This window comes from Thermobia domestica, chromosome 16, assembly GCF_964235325.1.
Source record: "Thermobia domestica chromosome 16, izTheDome1.hap1.1, whole genome shotgun sequence".
In the NCBI taxonomy this organism is placed as follows: Eukaryota; Metazoa; Arthropoda; class Insecta; order Zygentoma; family Lepismatidae; genus Thermobia; species Thermobia domestica.
In genome coordinates this window covers 134142696-134166392 of record NC_137469.1, presented here as the reverse complement: position 1 = coordinate 134166392, position 23697 = coordinate 134142696, and the positions used below count along the sequence as shown (strand labels likewise).

The window sequence follows — 23697 nt, the reverse complement described above, 5'->3', positions numbered from 1 at the left end:
TTCTTGAAAATACGTATTACGTACACAATGCGTGTGCTAAATTTCAATCTTGTATCTTCAAAACAAAGGGATGAAAATTTTTTTGAAAGTCTGAATTTAGGCCACACACGCACGTATAACTAACCGGTTAGCGTACGCGCCTTTGGCGTGGGAGACCCGGGTTCGATTTCCAGTGGGAGCTCATGTGGTTTGGATTCCACGTTAATCAGTAGGTCCACGTCTCACATAGCATCACTGCTGAACAGGACATTAAACTCAAAATCAACTCAATCATATTATAAAAATTTACTGCGTCGTTACTATTTGGCCTAGAGTCATGGTTCAAACAATATTTTCTTCAATATAACAAGCCCTTTCCAACGGTATGACTCACATGTGCGTATCGTACACCTAAAGCGGAAAAATTGGTAAAAATCAGAATTTTTTCTGAAAAAATCGCCCCCTCGGAATAGTTGCGACCCTCAGCCTCGGGCCCGAGTACACATGGATCTAAAGAATTGAGAAATAGGCCTACTCAAAGGTGCACACAATCCGTGTGCAAAGTTTCAATCTGGTATGTTAGAAACTAAAGGCTTGAAGAAGTTTTGAAATTTCCTCAAGGATAAGTCACTTCCCTCTGTCCCCACTTGGCGCCACCAAGATGACCATCTGATTCCAAAATGCATCCTTTTTTTGACCAATAAAAAAAGCCGGCCTAAATACCTGTTATAGAACCTAAATAAGCGGTCAAAGACAACACTTACGCCATGGTATCTAAAGATACCATGAATCCTAAAAGATTTAACGAGAAGTTGCGTAGTTACGGATTAGTATACAAGGTATATATATATATATATATATACTTGGGACAAGAATGTATATTTTATCTTTTAATTTAGATATATTCTGTGGACGCAAATACAAAAAATGAATTAAAAACCCCAGCAATAAAATGACACTCGTCTTTCAGCTTACTATTAACGATTCTTAAGTGTCTAAATAGGCAACACCGTTCTATATTTCTTTTCTTTTTTAAACATAAACACAATTATATCATTGCTACGGACATGATAATTGCAAAAGCCGCATAATAGTTCTTTTCCATTTCAAGCTCTTTATTTTACTACGGCGGGAAGACAAATTACCAAGAAACAGGAATTGTCCTTTCACAAGTGGCAGGTAGAAACGCACACACACACACCACAAGCAAACATCGTGGCCCTGTATTTTTCTGAAATAGTTCACATAACCTCCGAAAGATGTCAGACTCTATTGACCTCTGTGAGGAATATCTCCGAGCGATATCGCCGTGTGTGAATAGAAAATATCTCTCTTGCATATGATAAAAAAATCTCCACCCTTGATGATTTATCATAACGTCTAAAAAGGGCCCAATGAAGAAGAAGAACGATGTCCCGCTGAGATCGGATTGAACCCTTTAGGTCTTTGAATACTTCGGAAGATTTTAAAGAATGCTTGTTATTATACGAGAGCAAGTCAAAAATTGTCTACACTTTTCATTCGACAGTTTATTTACATGTAGCTAGGGTTATACTATGCACATCATTTTCTACGTAATCTCCCTCCTTATCAATGCACTTGGCCCAACAGTCAACGAGTTTATGTATTCCTTCCAAATTTTGGTTGGTCGTGAAGCCACTTTTGCACCGCATTTTGCACGTCTAAATCTGAGGCAAATCGGCGACCGAGCTCGTCGTGGATGATTTGATGGGCACAGCCATGACTGATGTTCAAAGCAACTTCTACCTCATCGATAGTGATTCGCCTATTCGCCAGAACCATCTCTCGACCTTGGTGAATGTTGTTATCTGTAGTGGAGGTTGATGGCCGTCCTGCTCCCTCTTCATGCGTTACACTTGTTCGATCACTTTTAAACTTCTCGAGCCACATAAACACAGTTTTACGTGATAGTGCACTTCTTCCATATTGCGATGATAGTCTGCGATGAATGTCTGACCTTTTGACACCCTCTGACCGGTGGAATCGGATCACTGCTCGTTGTTCCTCTTTGGTGGAAACTCCTAATGGAGCAGCCATGATATATCTGCAACAGAAGGAAGAAAAATGGAGGAATTAAGATCACACTTTCACAGCATTACCGCAACAATTTAACAACAAAATATGCGAGGACAGAAGACAAAGTGACATAACTGTAAGAAAAGTTATGGAGATGGGAGATGATTAACGTGGAATCCGAACCACATGAGCTCGCGCCGGGAATCGAACCCGGATCTCCCGCGCCAAAGGCGCGTATGCTAACCGCTTAGCCACGGAGGAGCTCAACAAAACGTTCTCATATACAGAGAAAATTTGTAAGATACTGTTAGAAAAGCTTACATGATTGCTGCTGGTCTAGTGCCTAGCGCGTGAGTTTTTGGTTCTTGTAGTCTCGTGTTCGATTCCCGTTAAGGGTCAATTAAAATTTTTCTTTAACAAGAATTTATTTTTATTAATCATCAGTCTCCTTTAGCCTAAAGGACTTAAACATTGAGAAAAGTATATGGGAGTGCCAGTGTTTTGTAAGCTATTGACAAAATAATAGAAAGACAAGAAAGAAAATCTCTTGAGAACTGAAACTCAACAATGTTTTAGCATTCATGCTTCATTTGATACTAGCGTGTCACATTAAATTCAGTGTAATATAAATATTACACACAAAATTCACTACTTGACTGTTGATAATATGAAAAATGCTAGGTATTGTTAAACATTAAACATAACACCTCATTTTTTATATCAATAAATAATTTGAATAAATAAATAAGAAGACAGTAACAATACTATTAATCTATATCTACATAGTATATAAATGAAAAAGATGTTGTCTATCATAACGAAAAATAGCTGAACCGTTTGAAATGAATTTTATTAACATAGTTAACACCTATCTCGGACTGGGTTATTGTCACGCCATTTTTATTAATATTTGTTGGTCTTAATTCCACTATAAATTTACTGTAAACCATGATAAAGCAAGAAAAGAAGTTCCTTCTTCCATCACCAACAAGGTGACATTGATAGAAAAGTTTTGATTTGGCTTCATTGCGTGAACAGATTATGTTAATTTATAACTGTCCGCACAGAGAAATAATGTTACCCATTAATACAGTGTAAAAGAGAAAATTTATAAGAAATGTTATCAATGAAACGCAGCACAAGAAATAAATAAAACACGCATATCTGCCTCATAATGATGTAATTGAAGTCCAAATAAAATGATCCCGTGGAAGCGATAACGCATGCAACTGAACTATTATGTGGTTTCCTAGAAGATAACTGTGTCCATTTATCATACTACAAGTCGTTTGAAATCGACTTTTACACAGTGAAAATAATGATATTGCATTATATTTTCAACTATAGATAATTCTAGTTTGATAGGGCATCACTCTGTTAACATTTTTATAGAGGTTAAAAAATTGTTTTGTGTGCTTCAATATAATCTAATGGTCTCAACATGGAGAGCGCGTCTAATGGGATGTGATATATGAAAAATTACTGAAACATTAAGCTCTATAGGCTAAATCAGATAATGAGAACAAATTGTACAAAGCGACCTTATTTAATGCGGCCGAAGCCGGATGTAATCCAGCTCTTTTGGAGGCTAAACAGTATGATGGGGAACGGTCTTATACTAGGATGGCCAATTCCGGAATTTTTACTTTGCGGATACCGGAAAGTAAAATCGGAAAAATTCCGATGTCAGAAAAATTCCGGAAAGTGAAATTTCCGATTCCGCAAAATAAATTTTCCGGATTCCGGAAACGTTTGGCCATCCCTAGTCTATACTATAAGAGTCCGTCTTTTATGATGCTCTGTGTGCACGCAGTTTGGTTGGAATTCTTCAAACTCTGTCGTGGTTCTGTCTCACGTTAACAGTGTATCCTTTTCTTCGTAACCCCTTCATAAGAATACAAAAATTCAAACTCAAAAAAGTCATTCACAATGAATGCTAATGCCACACACTCAAGGTATGATTGAACTAGATCAGAGAGGTATGGAGTTTGTGAGCTTACAAATGAAGGATTTGGATTAGGAATTACACTCGTAGATTTCTGGAGTTCGGCACCTATGTCCATGTTAACCAGTTGCACACACACATGAGGGATGAAGTCCCTCGATGATCCACATTGCCCGCGGAATTGGAGAGGAAGAAAGGTATGAGCAAGGAAGAAAGTGGCCTGGTACTATTATGTTAGGTACCATCCCCTCATTTGCCTGGTCTGAATGAGGGAAACCCAGGAGAAATCTCACTCAAGATGGCTAGCCTGAGAAGCTGATACACCTTTTCAACTGAGTGTCTATATCGGAAATCGAACCCAGGATCCACAAGAGGGAAATGAAGTAAATATCGAAAATGAATTATGTTGCAGTTTCATACCAAATACATTACTGTTCGTAAAAATTGCAATAAGTCAGAAAAATGGCCCAAATGACATCGAACTCGGATGATTAGTAGAACAGTGTACCAGCAATGAGAGATTTAGTTTGCAGAGAGATGGCGGACCCAGAAGCGCCCTCGCTTGTGTTTCAGTTACGCCAGGCTCAACCAGTGAAGAACAGTAGAACAAATTTGGAACACTTAAGTAAATACCAATAAGGTCGTCAACGTCGAAAGCACGATATCAGCATGTGAATACATACGAACGGGACAGAATGATCCGCCTCCGAGAAACGAGTACGTCATATTGTTGTATTTTGGCTGGTACAGGGAGGGTATGCTCTTACAACAGTAATGCGTGCGTAGAAACAGTGAATAGAAAGTATAGTACGAATCGGAGGACGGATACTACTTAGGTAGACTATGGAAAGCTATCACAGCACAAGATAACCGCCACCTTGTCTAATGGTCGTAACGAACCGTACAGTTTAGTTTACAGTGTTTCCTCGACGCTGGATCACAGTAATGGGTGTTGATTCGTGTGTGTCAACGATTCGACGTCGTCTGTTTCCGGGTGAACTAGTAGGACTCATACTATTGTGTCGAATGCCAATGACGAATAACCAAAAACGCTCCAGACAGCAATGGGCACATAAACCCCGTGACTGGCATGCTGAGTGGGAAAATGTAGTACTTTCAACCCAGTTTCGCTTTAATCTATTTTTTGGATCTTTGAGTGTGTTGGCCAATGAACACCGTATGTTTTCTATCAATTACATTGTAACTCGTTGTCGTATGATGTATTCTTCCCATACATGCTGTATGTGAGAAGAAAGAAAACCATTTATCATACTTGAGTTTAAAATGGTTGAAAGAAACTGATAATGTCCAATCTTAGACAATTGAAGGAAATAAGTTCATATATATATCGGGTGATTCCGTTAGTCCGTACCAGCCCTTTAAATAGAAAACGGTCCGAGATATGTACAAACTGAAAAACATGTATCCCATTAGTTGTAAAGGACAACAGAGCGAAGTAATAAATTTCGTCCCAGTGTCCCTCGCAGGGTCCCAGACGGGGTCCAACTCAAAATTGTCAAATAGAAAGAGGGGTCAAATGGTATATCGCTTGAAGGCTCTTGTAAAAAGAAAGACGCTACAACATGTCCCGATTCGCTATGATCACCCTATGCAACATGGTGGCGTGTCACAATGTCATCAAAATTTGCATTGAAAACAATATGGCCACCCCTATAAATCTGAAACGGGCAGCCAGACGTAAAAACTGAAAAACAAGTGTTTCATTATTTCAAAAGTACGTATCACGGTAACCAGTTCTAGATATCCAGGGAGGGTCCATCTCCAAATCAGCAGTTGTTTGATTTTGCTGGAGGGAAGACCCTGAACATTTTGAACAGCTATATTTCCTTGGTAACATACGTTTTCCGGGTACAATACTACAGAGACTGTTCAGTCCTCTTTCGTGACACTACTGAAAAGTGTTGTCTTGTCTCGTCTCGTAGTCAACACTGGTAACATACACAGTATGGAAATGGAAGCGTTATGGTGGACAGGTAAGCATATTATATTGAAACGTCTAACGTTGTTCTAAAAATTAATTTACCATCGCATAACGTACAAAGGATATATCATATTTACCTTGCAGACGGTTGTGTCTGTTATGTAACAGATGTGCACTTCACACAACACGTTTTACATCACGTTTTACTGAAATTGTCGTCCAGGTACAGCAAGGCAACGGTCCAAACGGCGATAATAATTATAGCCCACAGCTTCAAGCTTTGCCTCTCCTATGCTTCGAAATGCGGTCATTATATCACGTTGTCTCATATCTTCTGGTAAAGTTGGTCTATTCGTGTAAAAAGCTCCTTGAGTCGACTCCAGAAATAATAGTCCATGCACGTAAGGTCTGAAGAGCGAGGAGGGAAATGAATATTGGACCCTCTTCCTAACCAACGGTGCGGAAATAAAGTATTTAATGCACTTCTGCATATACGAGCAGCATGTGCTGGACAACCATCCAATTGCATCCACATATTACGCCGCACATGAAGTGGGATGTTTTCCAGCAGTTGCGGTAGATGTTCTGTCAAGAAATGATGGAACAGAACCGATGTTAAATTTCCATCAATAAACCAGGGCCCAATTACATGTGTTCCAATGATACCACCCCACACAATGATGTCTTTGTCGGTCGATCTGTAGTGTCCAATGTGGATTCTCCGCAGCCCAATAATGCGCATTGTGTAGGTTGACATGACCATCACTTGTAAATATTGCTTCGTCTGTCCACAGCACGTACATACTGAAAAACGTTGTGTTTGTCCTCAATTTCTGATGGGCCCAATTACAAAACTGGAGGCGCTTATTACGGTCGGCATCTGTTAGCACCTGGCACAAGGAGATATGATACGGGTGGCGTTTATGCTTCCACAGTATACGCAGTACACTTGTTTGACTAATTCCGCGTTCCCGGGCAATATCTCTTGAGGATGCATTAGGACGTACTTCGACAGCAGCCAAAACATCAATAACGACATCATTGTCATCTACAATTGGAGCATGTTTGTGACCCCCATATTGAGGAGGTATGCGCCCTGTTTGTTTCAAACGATTTGCTAACCGTCGAAGTACACTATGGGAAATTGATTGTCGCTGTGGGAACCTTGCGTTATAAATTCGGGCTGCAGCTCTATAGTTTTGCCTACATTCACCTAACACCATTAACGTGTCGAATGCCTCCCCGTTCGCATATGGTATTGTTCCAATACAATACTATCTTTAGCCGACACTGCACTAACACACGATATTAGGGTAGTACGTGCCACCTTCTACAATGAAATGGAAGCCTTCTGACACACACACACCTCAATTCGTAGCGTGTATTACTTTTGCACAGCACAAGTACTTCACTACAATTCGTACTAACGACCCTTCAGCAAAGCCTGCTCAACTTACTGTGGAACAAACTGGTCGATGTAATCCTTGTGTAGGCGCTGGTTTCTTAATAATTCTTCGACGTTGCTTTGAGACTGTTCAATATATTTGTATTTCATAACACACAAGATTATATGAATTCAAAAAAATACAAACAAAGTTGCTAGATGAACATTATTATATGTAGATTAATGCGATATTAACACAATACACGTAGCTGCCGTTGCTTTCTTGGTGTCACGTTTTTACACACGCACTCACCCCTGCTGGGGAGAAAAAGTATTAGTTTTTATGTTGCTGCCTCTTCGTTTACTTACTGGCGTTAGTTTTTATTGAGAAGAACGCTAGTTCTGAACATACCGCCCGCCTTGAAGGAATTCCTTCAACAAATCTATGAATGATTAATTTGGCTCATGAACTTAATATACACAATAGATAACACAAGTTATGAATGAATGATATAAACTTAAACAGAATAATGCACACACAACACAACACACTATGAATCACACAATGTACACACTATGAATAACACCAACACATTAACTCTCCTTAGGAAGCGGGCACAATTGACAAATAGATCTTGTTGTTGTACCTCTGGTAGTTTTCACTGTCGCCACTCGTACTATTCCGTCCTTCCCAGGAAACAATTGCACAATACGTCCAGTTTTCCATTTTAGAGGTGGAATGTTATCTTCTTTGATGAGCACCAAATCACCTTCCAGAAGGTTGGGGAATTTTCTTCTCCACTTGGATCGTTCTAGAAGACTTGATAGATACTCCTTTGACCATCTGAACCAAAATTGCTGATGAAGTTGTTGTATGTAATGCCATCTCGAAAGTCTGTTGACAGGAATATTTTTCAAGTTAGGTTCTGACATTGTAGTGAGTACGTCGCCTATTAGGAAATGACCAGGTGTTAAAGGATGTAGGTCGTTTGGATCATTTGATAATGGTGTTAGGGGTCTAGAGTTTAAGCAAGCCTCCAAAGTTTGGTGATCTTGCTGGAACAAAAACCCACGTGATGTTATCAGCTGCTAGAAAATGATGTAATTTTTCTTTATGGTGTTCTGATTCAAATAAAGTCTTCAATTCTTGTAGTTCCCTTTTTGCACCAACGAAGTTACTTTCATTGTCAGAATACAGTTTAGCACATTTTCCTCGACGAGCCATGAATCGCTTTAATGCTCCAATAAACGCGTCTGTAGTTAGATCACTAACGAGTTCAATGTGAACCGCCTTAGTCGCAAAACACACGAAAAGTGCTATATATGCCTTATGGAGTTTGTCTCCCCGTCGGTTACTCGATTTAAGGTAAATGGGCCCACAGTAGTCAACACCGCTGTGAAGAAATGGTCTTGTTGGTTGAACTCTGTCAGCTGGTAGATCTCCCATCATCTGTTTACCATCTTTAGGATTGTTTCTGAAGCATGTGACACACTGATGCACAACTTGACGAACCAAGTTACGTCCACGTATTGGCCAATATGATTGTCGCAAGGATGATAACAATAATTGAGGTCCGGCATGCAATAGCTTCTTATGTTCTTCTTGAGCGATTAACTTTGTCAAGTTGCAGTTAGCTGGAAGTACAATAGGATGTTTCTGTCCTTCACTAAGATCTGCTGCATTTAATCTTCCTCCGACTCTGATGATTTGCCTCTCATCCAAGTATGGGTTCAAATTTCTCAGTTGACCTTGGTTGTCGACTTCCTTTCCTGATCTCAATGCATTTAATTCCTTGTGAAATGCTTGTTGTTGTGATAGTTTAATAAGACATTCGAGTGCTTCATGTAATTCACTTACTGTAAGATGTCCATGCTGTCTGTCACAATTAGATCTTCTCATGTTGTGCGCAAATCGTAGGCAATAAGCAGTTACACGTTGCAATCTTCTTAATGATGAATATCTGTCTAAGACGGTGTTGTAGAAAACATTACTGCTGTATTCTTTTGTCGCTCGGGAACATCGCTTAGGTCACAAACATCTTCCCTCGTCTGTAAGTCTAATTTCTCAGATAACCAGGAAGGCCCATGCCACCATAATTCATTATCAAGAATTTCTGACGGTGTTAATCCTCTCGATATATGATCTACTGGATTCTCCTCTGTTCTGATGTGTCTTCATTCATAGTTACAAGTCAGTTGTTGAATTTCCGCCACACGATTTGCAACATACGTCTTCCATTGAGAACAAGGTCCTCTTATCCATGCTAATACAATGGTGGAATCTGACCATAAAACAACCTTATCGATCTTGCAATGTAATGCTTGTATTACTTTCTGAGTTAGCTGTGCAAGTAACAAAGCTGCACAAAGTTCTAGGCGAGGAATAGTTGTCTTCTTCAAAGGTGCTACTCGAGATTTTGAACATAGTAAGTTTGCTGTGAATTTTCCATTTTTTGTACTAGATGTTACATATATACAAGCTCCATATCCATTCTGAGATCCGTCACAAAATCCATGAATTACTACCTGCGATTGTGTTTCTTGAATAACCTTCCGCTGAATATGTAGTGATTCCAAATCTTGAAGTTGCTGCTCAAATGTTTCCCACTCTGAATGCAATGGGGCTGGAACTTCTTCATCCCAATTCAATTTTAATTCCCACAAACGTTGCAGAAATATTTTTGCCTTAAGAATAACTGGTCCTATTAATCCTAAGGGATCAAATATGCTCGCTACTGTAGCAAGAATAGTCCTCTTCGTGATTTGTTGAGGGTTGTTTCTTGGTTTGACAGAGAAAGAAAATGTGTCTTTAATGGGATTCCACAACAATCCTAAACTTCTTGTGATGCAATCATCAGTTGGTTGAATGGTGAAATTTGATTCTTGAAGTTCACTGGGTATTTTTGAAATCAGTGAAGTGTCGTTGCTACACCATTTTCTCAAACAAAAACCACCTCTTTGCAGAAGAGTTATGAGTTGACCTTGTAATTCATGTAGTTCCTTCTTCGTGTTTGTTCCTGTTTGAAGATCATCAATATAGAAATCCCTCATTACAACTTCTGCTGCCTTAGGATAATTCTTCTTCTCTTCTATGGCTAGTTGCTGAAGACATCTAGTGGCTAGGAAAGGAGCTGCTGCAGTACCATATGTTACAGTTTTGAGTCGATATATCTTTATTGCTTCTTGAGGGTTTTCTCTCCACAGTATTTTCTGGTAGTTTGTATCTGAATCATGTACCCTAATGTTGCGATACATCTTCTCTATATCAGCTGCCATGACGTATTGATGTTGCCTGAATCTTGCTGTTATGGAAAATAATTCTTCTTGGATTGTAGGCCCGACTCTCATCGTGTCATTTAATGAAAGTCCAGAAGTTGTTTTGCACGATGCATCAAATACAACCCTGAGTTTGGTAGTAATACTGTTCTCCTTCATTACGCAATGATGGGAAAGATAGTTGTCTGGCATCATTGTATCGCTCTCTGCTCTAGTTATTTCTTCCATATGGCCCAAATCTTCGTACTCTTTCATGAACGCTATATATGCCTTTTTTTTCAGTATCCTTCATAAGCCTTTTTTCCATTGAATAAAGTCTTCTCGTTGCAATCTCCTTGGATTTACCAAGATTCCCCACATTTCCTTTAAAGGGAAGTCTGACGATGAATCTCCCAGTCTCGTCTCTCCGGTGTGATTCTTTGAAGTGTCTTTCACATTCTGCCTGCTCTTGACTTAATGGATGTTTTGTTGAACATTCTTCTATCGTCCAGAATTTTTGTAATTGCTCGTGTATTTTTTCTGTTGTGGAGAGGTGACACACATTTGTCGAAATGTGTGGTTGATTGTCTATTTTTCCAGCTACAATCCAGCCGAACAATGTTTTGTGCAAGGTTGGATACCCTGCCTTGAATTTTATTTGCCCTTCACAAAGTAGATCAAAGAATACTTCCGCCCCCAACAATATGTCAATACGCTGTGGTATGTTGAAGTTAGGATCTGCTAATTCAATGTTGGAAGGTATTTCCCACGATGACGTGTCTACACGAAATATAGGCAAGTCTTGTGATATTTGCGGCAATATGATGAAGTGGCTGAATAATAGTTATGTCTTGACTTAATTGTAGCCTGAACGCTATGGCATGACCTTGTATTAGCATTACCTATATCATTTATGTGTACAACGCTATTACTCTTTGTAAGTCCCAATAATTGAACCATTCTGTTTGTTAGGAAATTGGACTGAGAAGCACAATCGAGAAGTGTTCGACACATTTGAAAATTACCCTGTTTATCTTTAACATATACTACAGCTGTGGATAGCATAACGCTTGGTGGTCTCCTAAGATTCTGCGGTACACTGTTTGTAGAACGAATATTCTTATCTTGACATTCCTGCCCGAGTGATGTGGTCGCAGCGAGCGTGTTTTGACCTTGACCTATTTCCCTTTCATCTTGTGGTTCATTCGCTCTAGTGGGCGATGGACAACGCGAGTAGTGCAGTAATGTGTTATGCTTTTTATTGCATATTTTACATTTACCTGATAAGCACTCATTTGCCTTATGCGCTCGTTTGAGACAATTTATACACAAAGAAAGACGTTTAACTTCTTTAATTCTATCTCCTATAGATTTTCTCAACAATGATTGGCATTGAAATAATTTGTGTGAGCCTTTACAGCTGGGACATGCATTGTTGTCGGAACACGTTGTGTGTGCTGTCGTTGAGTAAGAACTCTTTTTGCCTGCCTTATTTGTTTGTTGATATTTGTTACTTGGAACTGAGGGTGTCACTTTAGGTCTACGCTTATTATCAACTGCGTCTAAAACTTGGCAACGCTGCTCTAAAAATTGTGTCAGCTGTGACATGCTCGGTAATTCATGCGTTGATTGTGTTTTCTCCCACTCCTTATGTGTTGTGTTGTCTAGTTTCGTCGCAATCAAATAAATAAGTAATGCATCCAAGCTTTCTGTCGGTTGACCTAATGATTTTAAAGCCCTCAAATGTTTTACCGTGCTGTCTTAAAGAGATTTAAGCGAAACAGCCAACTCACGTTCCACCATTGGCATTTCAAATAAAGCTTTGACGTGTTTGTTAACAATATACTTTTTGTTTTCAAAACGTTCTTTGAGTCAAGTCCATGCTACGTCATAGTTTTCAGAAGAAATTTCCAAGGCTTGTATTACTTCAAGAGCCTCCCCACATAGAGAAGAACGCAAATAATGAAACCTTTGGACTGGCTGCAACGTGCTATTGTTATGTATTAATGCCTGAAACGTGTCATAGAACGACAACCACTCATCGTAGCTTCCAGAAAAGGTCGGAAGGTTTATCACCGGTAACCTAACTGATGGATTAGAATTGCTTGCTTCATTGTTTTCATTTTTCTTTGCATTGGAGCTGTTTTGATTTATGAACACTTCCGCCTTAGCTGCTAAATCAAAATAAGTACTCTCGAATTGCTCTCTTTCTTGCGTTTCCTGATCAATTTCTGATGAACCCTGTAACATTTCTATTTCGGATTGTATTGCATCAAATTCATCATAGCACTGTTTTATTTTCTCGTAACGTAACACTAACTGCGTAATATTCTGATCTTCTGTAAAGCTATCTACAAAAGGTTTAAAACGAGTGAGTTTGGCCTTAATTTGACCTCTCTTGAAAACTAATTCTTTCATTCTGTCCGTCATGCTTCACTCAAATTAAATACACTTTTAACACTTACGTTCTAAATGAGGCTTTGCTATTACAGGCTTATTTTGTATAAGTGATACAAGGATAATATTATATTGAAATATGCAGTCACTACCTACCTTGGAAACTGCACTGTAGAATCCTGATCCGGCGTGGATGGACCATTTGGTCGATGTAATCCTTGTGTAGGCGCTGGTTTCTTAATAATTCTTCGACGTTGCTTTGAGACTGTTCAATGTATTTGTATTTCATAACACACAAGATTATATGAATTCAAAAAATACAAACAAAGTTTCTAGATGAACATTATTATATGTAGATTAATGCGATATTAACACAATACACGTAGCTACCGTTGCTTTCTTGGTGTCACGTTTTTACACACCAGTGTTGCCACAGTCCTAGCTCTGAAGTGGGATGAAAAATAGTACCAAATTTAAACAAAAAGGGCTGAATTTTATACCAGGATAATACACGGCTCTATAACATGAAACTGAAAGAGGTAATGTTCTAGAACACCCCCCCCTGCCTCTTCCAAGAGTACAAATCAACGTGTAGATATTGATCTACAAAATGCAGAAATGTTCGGGTATCTTTATATTCGTCAATATAGTGTCACTAGTAAACAACTTAGCCCGCTAAGCCAGCAATTACGTCAATGTATTTTTCGTGCTATTATCTTTTGGCGTAGAATCTTTGCAATGACAAATTATAGACTTACTTGAGCTCACGCTGATCTTCTTCAGAATATTCAACACTTGATTCAACGTGTTTGTGTGGTTCTATTAAAAAAAAAAAAAAGATTTGAAGATAATATTTTCACCGCACTGCTTCCTTTTCGTCTCCTTCATGCGCGGTGCGGATGCGCCCATCTAGCGTCATTTGTATCCCAGTAGGAATTTGAATTACGAATTTTCCGCACAAAATTCCTAATGCAACGCCACAGAATGCAAGTTCAACAGCATTTTTTAAGAGTCCAACACACAGTATAAGTAACGTGAGATGTAGCAAAATCTTACTGACACTTTAGAAAATGTAACAAGTAATTGTTAAATGGTGCTGAATTGGGTAGAATTGTACCAACTTTTTCACAAAAAGGGCTGAAAATGCCAGCGTGGTACCAACGGGCAGATGAATGATAAAAAGGGCTGAATTTGGTACAATTGTACCAAGTGTGGTAACAGTGTTACACACACACTCACCCTTGCTGGGGAGAAAAAGTATTAGTTTTTATGTTGCTGCCTCTTCGTTTACTTACTGGCGTTAGTTTTTATTGAGAAGAACGCTAGTTCTGAACACAAACTGTGTTCCAGCGTACCTCACGTTCGTGCCTTTCAATTCAAGGTTGTATGCGACTGTTTCTCTCGAAAGGCGTATGTTTTGTACAACAAACATAAACCAGCAACAAGCACAATCCAGTTGCAGTAATCGTTATCAAAGATGTGTATGTTTATTCATTTTGGTATTTCATTTGAAGTTATACGTTTCACGACGTTCATGTCTCAAGAATTTTACTTTTACACGACGCATAGGGAAGAAAAGGGCAGGTAAGGACAGGGCTGGAACCTTGCGTCAATCCCATTATTCGCCTGTTGTGACTGAGGAACACTGAGCTTAAGATAGGTATACAGACGAACCAGGCTGTGACATCATTTAAACCTAGGTCGTGAAGTGGGGGGAAAATGCATTCTCGAACGGAAATAACACAATAACGCGGAGAGGTCGCAACGTGACACTCGGGGATTGGCAAGATTTATACGTCATTGGATAGCACACGGCAAGTCCAGAATACAAATCTATTTATACCGACGTTTTGGGTTCTCGGCTGAGTGCGGGCAAATGGTGCAAAACAACATGTCCCAGGGGAATGTTCCGTATAATTGCTGTACCCTGGAGAGTTATGGTGTGCATCATGGAAACAAATCATCGCGTAGTGCACACAGCCGAAATATATCGTCCGTTGCACTAGCCAGTCAGGAGGATACAGTGTTCAATTTCCTTGATCCCATAGTGTCGGAGGCCTAGGAGGGGACAAGCCACTCTAAGAAGCAACATCACAACTACCGACAAAGGGCTTTCAAACGCACATCCTGTGCGGACACCAAGGTCAAGATCTGGGAAGAGCTCCAAACCTCTTACAAAACAGATACAGGAAACATTGGTAGAGCATGCTTGCCTCGTTCCACATCTCGAAGAATTCTGTGCAAGCAAAGTGAAAACAGTTGTTTTCTCCCGACCGACTAGTGTCATTGACTCAATATTTCGGCTGTGTGCACCACTAGCTGATGTATTTTCATGATGAACACCACAACTCTCCAGGGCTACCGGGCACTGTCCAGCAATTTTACCTCCAATTCCACTGGAATATGCGTTTTTTCACATTCATTTCAATGCAACTTTTGATGACATTTTGACCCGACGCAATTTTGCATAGGGGGATCGTAGCGAATCGGGACTTGTTGTAGCTTCTTTCCTTTTACAAAAGCTTTCAAGCGATATACCATTTGACCCCTCTTTCCATTTGACAATTTTGAGTTGGACCCTGTCTGGGACCCTGCGGGGGAATCTGGGGCGAAATTTTTTACTTCGATCTGTTGTCCTTTGAACATCATGTGACACTTGTTTTCCAGTTTTTTCGTCTGGCTTCCCGTTTCAGATTTATAGGGGTGGCCATATTGTTTTCAATGCAAATTTGGATGACATTTTGACCCGACGCCATTTTGCATAGGGTGATCGTAGAGAATCGGGACTTGTAGCTTCTTTCTTTTTACAAGAGCTTTCAAGCGATATACCACTTGACCCGTCTTTCCATTTGACAATTTTGAGTTAGACTCCGTCTGGAACCCTGCGGGGGACTCTGGGACGAAACATTTTACTTCGCTCTGTTGTCTTTTGCAACTAATGGGATACGTATTTTTCAGTTTGTACATATCTCGGACCGTTTTCGATTTAAAGGGCTGGTACGGACTAACGGAATCACCCGATATATATATATATATATATATATATATATATATATATATATATATATATATATCTTTTTTTCCAGTCTATGACCCACTCCAATTCCTTATTCTTGTTATTCGAACATCTATTTCCTTCTCCACTGAAGATCTTGCTTGTTACACTGAGTATGGATCGAAATCGAAACTGAAACACGTTAGAAAGTGGAGAACTACTGGGATTCGAACCTGACTCTGTTCAGTGCAAGTTCAATGCAGCAATCACTTACGTACCGCAATCTGTCACTTAATGCTGCACATTAGTGTTACTGGGTTAAAAACGTTTCGCATAAGAAAGACGCGATATTAGGTCAGAATGAAAAGACGCTTTTAGGTGAGTGAATTAATGAGTTACGTATCATTTTCTTTTTCAACTCACAAACAGATTACATAACAAACCTTCCTCATTGAAGACAATATCTCAAAATTTTTCTCAAGTTGAGGCTTCTGCACCGGATTTAAGGTTGCTCCCGACCTACCTTACATACAATGCTTCCTCAGCTTAACTTCTACTTTGGAAAGAGGAAAGTTAGCAGACGATATTTTTCAATCCGTTAAATAGTGTTGGACCTGTTATTTGAAATAAGTTTCAAAATATTTTTAAGGTAAAATATAGAATGGAACGTACATCTCCCTAACGAGTAGTTGTTTAAGTTATCAACATTAAATGAAGGGTTTTTTGCGTAATGATGGGTTTAATTTCTTTTACAACTTCATTATATTCAGAATTGGTAATTTGATGTGGTAAGAGATTGAGAAACTATAATATCAGTTGAATCAAATTGATTATATGCAGAAGGGGAAGCAGAATACACACTTTTAAGGTTATTTGCAAAGGCGTTAGATATGGATTCATTTGACATCAATACTTCATTTTTGGAATTTAATTCTTTATTCTACCTTAGAAGAAGAAGAAAGCAATAATTGAATTTAAATATATGACTTGCTCATAATTAGAAAATATATGGTTGGAATTTCTTTAAATATATACCGGGTAATTCAATAAGAACGTACCAGGCCATTACCAAACCGTATGTGTAGAATGCAATAAAAATAGTAGCGAACCAGTGGCGTATCGTGAATATCTCCAACTGGGGTCAGCTGCAAAATTTGACCTGGAAACAGGGGCTGGTTGTGCCTCCATTGAAACAAGCGTACAATGGGAGAAACGTCAAGGAAACACCTTGGCATATTTCTTCCTCGTTGGCAGCAACACGGTCGCATTACTAGGTGAAAGTCAGATGGTGCGAGGGTGTTTCCTCTAGACGTTTGATTTGATCGATGATTTGAAAGTTAGGAGAAAATATTGGAAGTTAAAAGAGGAAGCTGAAGATCGACAAAAGTGGAAGAAAAACTTCCAGGCCCAAATCTAAAATTTAAAAAAAAAAAAAAAAAAACACTAGTCCCAAGATCTGCCGAAAGGCAGAATACCTAATAATAATAATAATAATAATAATAATAATAATAATAATAATAATAATAATAATAATAATAATAATAATAATAATTAAAGGCGTGTTTTGCCATTTTTTGACGTTTCCGTTAGAAGGGAAGAAAAAAGAGGGTTGCAATTGTTATAGTAATATAGATATCTCAAAATCCTTTAAGATTAGATAATGAAAAGTGGGAGGCCGAAGAAATCCGGGGATCTGGGGGTGAAGTCCCCAGCTAACCGAAACTTAGTACACATAATATATACATTGCTAATTTTTTAGTTTTATTATTTATTTATTTATTTACTTATTCACTAGATTTTAGATGTAGATATGAATACTACGTACAGAAGTAATTTACGTTGTTCGGTTAAATTATTGCAATTACTGTGATTTCTTTACTAACAATATTTATACATTTAAATCGCTTGTAATTTAGAAACAGTGAATCAAAACATTAAATTGAAAACGTCGGTGCAAGAAGGAGACAGCTCCAATTTTATATTTGGTTCAGAATTAAAACAAAATATGATTAGAAATCTAATTACTTTACTTTAACCTCCAAACTTTTTACAAAGATATGTTTTACCGCTATAATACCACATTCCTTTCCAAATGTTTGTAGGCTAAATGGAAATAAATTGCGTTTTAACAGTTGTTTTTTTCAATTATGAATCAAATCCGCAATTGGAGCTATCCCCTTCTTGCACCGAGGTCTTCAATTGTTTTTCTCGTAAAATGCAATTCTTCCATATTTCTCTTTTAGAAAGTACTTTGTTCATTTCTTAGTAGCTTATATTTTATTGCCCGCTTAAAGGAATGTGGAGGTAATGCAGTGCAATAAAGGATACCGCACAGAAACATACTGCAGAGTTGGAAAATATCGTAATGCTAGTAACACATGCCTAGCCTTTATAGTAGGACTGATGCGAATCGTGATAAGTATCAAACGATTGCGAGTCTTATTTGCTGCATAAGAAAACAATTTAGGTAAAACACTTTTTCATCTAAATTTTCGCAGAGGAAAGTAAAGAGTTAGATGAAAACTGTAAAGTTGTATTGTATAATTTTACTGTAAGATTAAAACTTATATATTTAAGATTAATATGAAATATTTATGCCTCCTATAAAGTCTTCAGCATCTTTATGTTCATGAAAGATGGGAGAGAGAATACCGCGCAGTCGTTGTAGGTAATTCCTTGTACTATTCCCGACTAACAAGTAAGTCTGACCATTGAAACATTTATAACAAATATAAATGTTAAGAGCATTGAAAGAAAGTGAAGACTTGAGTACAAACGGGATCTAAGCTGAAATGTCATTCTTTGGAAACTTCGTTTCTAATGGCAAAGCAAATTCACGATAAATGTCAGAGTTTGTCATCTAATACAAATTCTAACATGAAGAGCTGAATCAAATAGTACTAGAAAACAACATTCGGAAAATACTGACAGGTATTCAAAAACTCTAGTCAAAGAATAAACATGACCTTTAGGATTGATCAAAAAAATCAAAAGATTGCGATCTTGGCCATGAATTTTAGGAATGATTCAAAAAGAATGCATCAAAAGATTGTGATATTGGCCAATAATTAGTTTTTATATCAGGGGCTTCAAAATTTGGATATGGGGCCCCTAAATCGTGTTCTTGTATTTTTTTACGGAATAAGTGATAGTTTGATGACACACTATAAGTGATAGTTTGGGTTTGGCTACACTATATGTAGTTCTCCAGATAAAAGGCCTACAAGAAAATTTTTGATTGAAATATATTGCATGTTTTGATGCATTTTTGGATTAGGGACCACAAAATTTTTGAACGGTCCATAATCGAGTTTTCGTATTTTCTACGAAATAAATATATCATACTGAGTTAAGTGATAGTTTGGATTTGGGTACATTATACAGGGTGTTTCAAAATAACCGACAACGTTTGGGAGTTGATTTCTGGCACCAAGATAAGACAAAAAGTACAGATCAACCTGGGTGCACAAATGCTTCCTTTCGGAGTTATAGACTGCCGAAAACATGAAAAAATGAACTTGAAAGATCCATAGCTCCAATACTATGAGACCTACCGTAGTCGGGTTAAGACTTCACTTAGGAACTAATAAGTGCCCTATTCAAATATCCAAGTTTCCGAGTCCTTCGGTACTTCTACAACACTTTTTAAAGAGGTAGTTAGTGAGTACTTCAAATTATATGCCCAGAGCCAAACGTCCTTTATAAAAATTGTTCCGTGAGTACCTTAGGATTCTGAAACTTGTATTTTTGGATAGTATACATGTTAGTTCCCAAGTGAAGTCTTGACCCGACTACGGTAGGTTCCATAGTTTTGGAACTATGTACCTTTAAATTTGATTTTTTCATGTTTTCGGCAGCTTATAACTCCGAAAGGAAGCAATTATGCACCCAGGTTGGTCTATACTTTTTGCCTTATCTTGGTGTCAGACCCAAACGTTGTCGGTGTTGTTTTGAAACACCCTGTATGTAGTTCTCCAGATATAAGGCCTACAAGAATATTTTTGACTAAAACGTAGTGGATCTTTTGATCCAGAAAAAATATTGTCAGCAATGCGGAAGAATATTACGGCTGCAGCTAAGCACAAAATAGTAACAGGATCAAAAAAGGAAAGAAAAAACTAGCCGAAAGTAGTTTAAGGTTTTCAGTTTATAAGATTCTGATTTTGAGGTCATAGATGAACTGTTGTGGGAATTGTGAACTGGATATTATGAAGCTCTGCAAATTTATCCACTATCTCTAACGATTTGAGAAGAGAAAAGGAGTTGAGATACTTTAGTTTTCTGTAGCTTCTAGTTGTAGCAATAACTTCGTGTTTCAATACAATGTTCTTCGAAAACTTCAAGGGTGTACGAATAGTTATTTGATGTTCATAGAATTCTTGCTAATTGTGTGACATTATCCACCAGTGTGCTCCGTGTTACATCGATATACGAATAATTGCACACAATGCACCACCAGTAGTTTCTCCATTATTACTTTTAAACTAATACGATTACAAAAATATGTCTTACTCTTCATATGAAAGGAAGGGACCGTAAAATATGATTTGAAATTATGAGTTCCATATCTCACAAAATAGTTTGACAATTTTGTGCCGTTTTCAGATGCGCACCGTTCTCTTACTGTTCTCTACACTTTCTTTATATATTGCTTGGACAAGGTAATTGCTTTTTGTCATATCAGGAAATGTTTGAGTCGGGGTGAGTAATAGTGTATTTCGTAATATCAACAAGTTTTTAATTACACGATTAAAGAGGTTTTATATACTAATTCCCTTCAAATTAGAAATCGATTTGTGTCGATCTTTCTATCTTTATTGTTTGGTTTTGTACTGGAAAGTGTTCATATACATTGACTTCTTGCATATCGATACCTTTTTGAAACATTACATTTTATCCCTAAAATTTCCATTTTGCATCTGGGTATTTTCAATCTGTATCTTATATTATACACAAAAATGTAAACCAATATTCTTTCTTGACATACTATATTCTTACACATTGCGTGCAAAGTTTACCTATCTTTAGTAATAATTTATAGTGCTTAATAATTCTATAAATATATAACATTACATTTATTTTCTCAAGTGGTGTACTACACATTTGCATATACTACATGTGCATGTAGCATGGATATATAACATGAATATAAGCATATTACAATATATATATATATATATATATATATATATATATATATATATATATATATATATATATATATATATATATATATATATATATATATAATTTTAAATATCTCATTCACAACAAGTTATAACATCTTATTTCTTACATATACATGGGATGTTCAAGTCAATCTGGGACTTTTTCTTAGAGGTTTTAAATCGAATCCCAAGGTGGAGATAGTTACTGCAGTAGGAAATGGTAACTACCTAATCTTATTACTAGTAGGCAGCAGTAATTTCGCGCGCCAATCTGGAGACTGTTATTTAAGATGGTAGACAATAGTGTGAACATATACACGGAACAGCATGTTGTAATCAAGCTTTTAGTTAAGAAGAACGTAAAACCAACTAAAATTTATACAAGTAGAAAACTTTGGTCCAACGAGACACTCCGCCGCAGTAAGATATTTGAATGGTGTAAGTTCTTCAAAGATAAACATACGTATGTTGCTGACGATCCCTATCGTAATGGATAACAGGTTACAGCACTCATTCTTGAAAGCATTGAGTGCATTGAACATGATAATTTGGTGTTACGAAAAGTGAGTGTACAGTATGCTGAGTTCCAAAAGAGCTTTTCGCTTTTTGACCGAACAGAACAATTGAAATCTCCACTGAAGTGGAGGATCAGAAATTTTTTTCTACCTATTAGGACCCATAAAATAATTAGTTCGGAAGTAAATATTTCCATAGTAATGACAGAGTGAAGCAGGTTCTCCTAAGATGGGTCGTACGTACTGAAAACTCGTTCTATACCGAAGCCTTCAAGGCATCAGTTAAACACCAGGATCAAATGAATGTATAAGTGTAGCAGGGAGTTATGTGGGTAGAGATTTTTGTTTTACAAAATTTATATGCATTGACTGTAACGTCCCTCGTACATATTATAAAGATAAAACGATAAGAAATAATGTTGTTACCAACCAAATGGTAATTGATATACTTACGAGTTTAATATTACTTACTTGAAATGGTGATTATGGCCACCATTTGCCTCTTTTACAAGAATAAACTTATCCATAGCTTGAGATCGCTTGTCAAAAGGTTAAGCAAGAGAACAGATCATATGTTATACATTTTTTTTATATAACTGATCCAATAAATGCAAAAATACACACATATTGACATTCAATTCTAGCATATATATTTACATCTTTGTTATATCTACACCTTCGTTCATAAAAACTGACAGTTATTTTTGGAAATGACTGAACCCACACACATTTCTTAATGGCGTACATCGTATTGATATCTATCAGGTGAGAGCGAAGTTGGTTCCAAGGTTCCAGGTTGCAATTTCAAATCTTGGAAACTCCTTGGTGGTGCTACTACCCTATTTCTAATATTAATCAGAGACCTATTACAATCTGTACCTCTATGTACGTCAATTTCACGATAGTGTGGTTGATGTCTCGCCCGCCTCAACCGCGACGCAATGTCCATGGTTCTTCTTTGTGAGGAACAAAGATCATCATCTTCGTGAGGCGGTGCCCAAGCAAAATTTCTTTCGTTTTGTTTTGATTTCACCCTATTCCTGGTTTCATCCATTCTACATAAGTGGAATATCAATCGCACAATAAAGAAGTATATTATCTCAACAAATGATAGGACACTGCAGCCAAGAAAAACACCAATTGTTCCTCCAAATGAAACTGGAATTAAAATATCATGCGTATTAATCACAGTAATATAAAGGTTATATGGCTAATATTTCTATGCCTAAAATACATTGTGTCAGCTATTAGGTACAAAGGAAAGTATAAAGGAAAATACATAAATGGCAGTTTCATTTTCAGTAATTTTCTTATCTTGAAAGTGGTATTCCTGTGAGATAATTAATAGCAAGTGTTAACATTATTGCATTCAAACGTATTTTTTTCTAACTCAATCAAAAATTACGTAATGCGTGAATCTACTAAGCTTCGATAAATTCACAATTCGGTATTTCCTTCTAACATAATGCATTCTTGGTCTTTATAATTATGTACAAGTAAATTGTTTTATTAGTTTAGCAAGGATAGAATAATTGGACAGGCCAGTCACCAGAAATAGAAGAAACGAAGTATAATGATGTTTCAGATGCTGTGATGTGTTTTAAATATAGGTATTGTAAGTGTGAATGGTACGACGTTAGAAGTTGCTGCTGGATTCATCCACCATCCTCAATCATCATAAGTTATTTTCATATTATTTTTACATCGAATTTATTATATTAAAAATATTAACAACAACTCTTAGCGATAAAGGTGACTTGGACCTAGGTCTGCACTTGAAGCTATACAACCTCAATTGAGGGATTATTTTTCCCGCTCGACCCTAGCCATATAAACTAAATACACGTTTCTGATTGGTTGTAGCTTGCGATTGTACAAACCTTCTCTTGCATGTATTGTGTATTATAGTAATAGAAGAAAATTGTCACTTTGTTGAAATTGAAGAAGAAAATTGAAGAAGCAGCTGAGGTTAAATTTATATTTTGGGGTCAAGGTGGAACAAAACTAGCCCTGCGGGTATTCTAACCCGTTACTACTACTACTTATACTATGGATAGCAAAACTGCATGCGTAACGTAAC

At 37.4% G+C, this 23697-nt stretch overlaps 3 protein-coding genes across 3 annotated transcripts in view; all 3 read right to left on the bottom strand.

Annotated features, from left to right (window-relative positions):
* Positions 1–8305: 8305 nt before the first annotated feature.
* On the bottom strand, positions 8306–9187 carry LOC145672622 (uncharacterized). The gene has a single exon (XM_081741782.1). The coding sequence runs from the start codon at positions 9185–9187 to the stop codon at positions 8306–8308; it is 882 nt and encodes a 293-aa protein (XP_081597908.1).
* A 275-nt stretch (positions 9188–9462) lies between these two features.
* Positions 9463–10818, bottom strand: LOC145672621 (uncharacterized). The gene has a single exon (XM_081741781.1). It carries the CDS (start codon positions 10816–10818, stop codon positions 9463–9465), a length of 1356 nt encoding a protein of 451 aa, XP_081597907.1.
* A 10364-nt stretch (positions 10819–21182) lies between these two features.
* LOC145673429 (sodium channel protein Nach-like) overlaps positions 21183–23697 on the bottom strand; it is a 429808-nt gene continuing 427293 nt past the window's right edge. The window contains exon 9 of the mRNA XM_081743125.1: positions 21183–22775. Within this exon, the coding sequence (XP_081599251.1) occupies positions 22351–22775 (425 nt within the window). The 3' untranslated portion in view covers positions 21183–22350. The remainder of the gene's footprint in view (positions 22776–23697) is intronic.

Coding starts and splice junctions, on each gene's coding strand:
- LOC145672622 (XM_081741782.1), bottom strand. CDS start 9,187: ATGAGAAGATCTAATTGTGACAGACAGCATGGACATCTTACAGTAAGT.
- LOC145672621 (XM_081741781.1), bottom strand. CDS start 10,818: ATGAAAGAGTACGAAGATTTGGGCCATATGGAAGAAATAACTAGAGCA.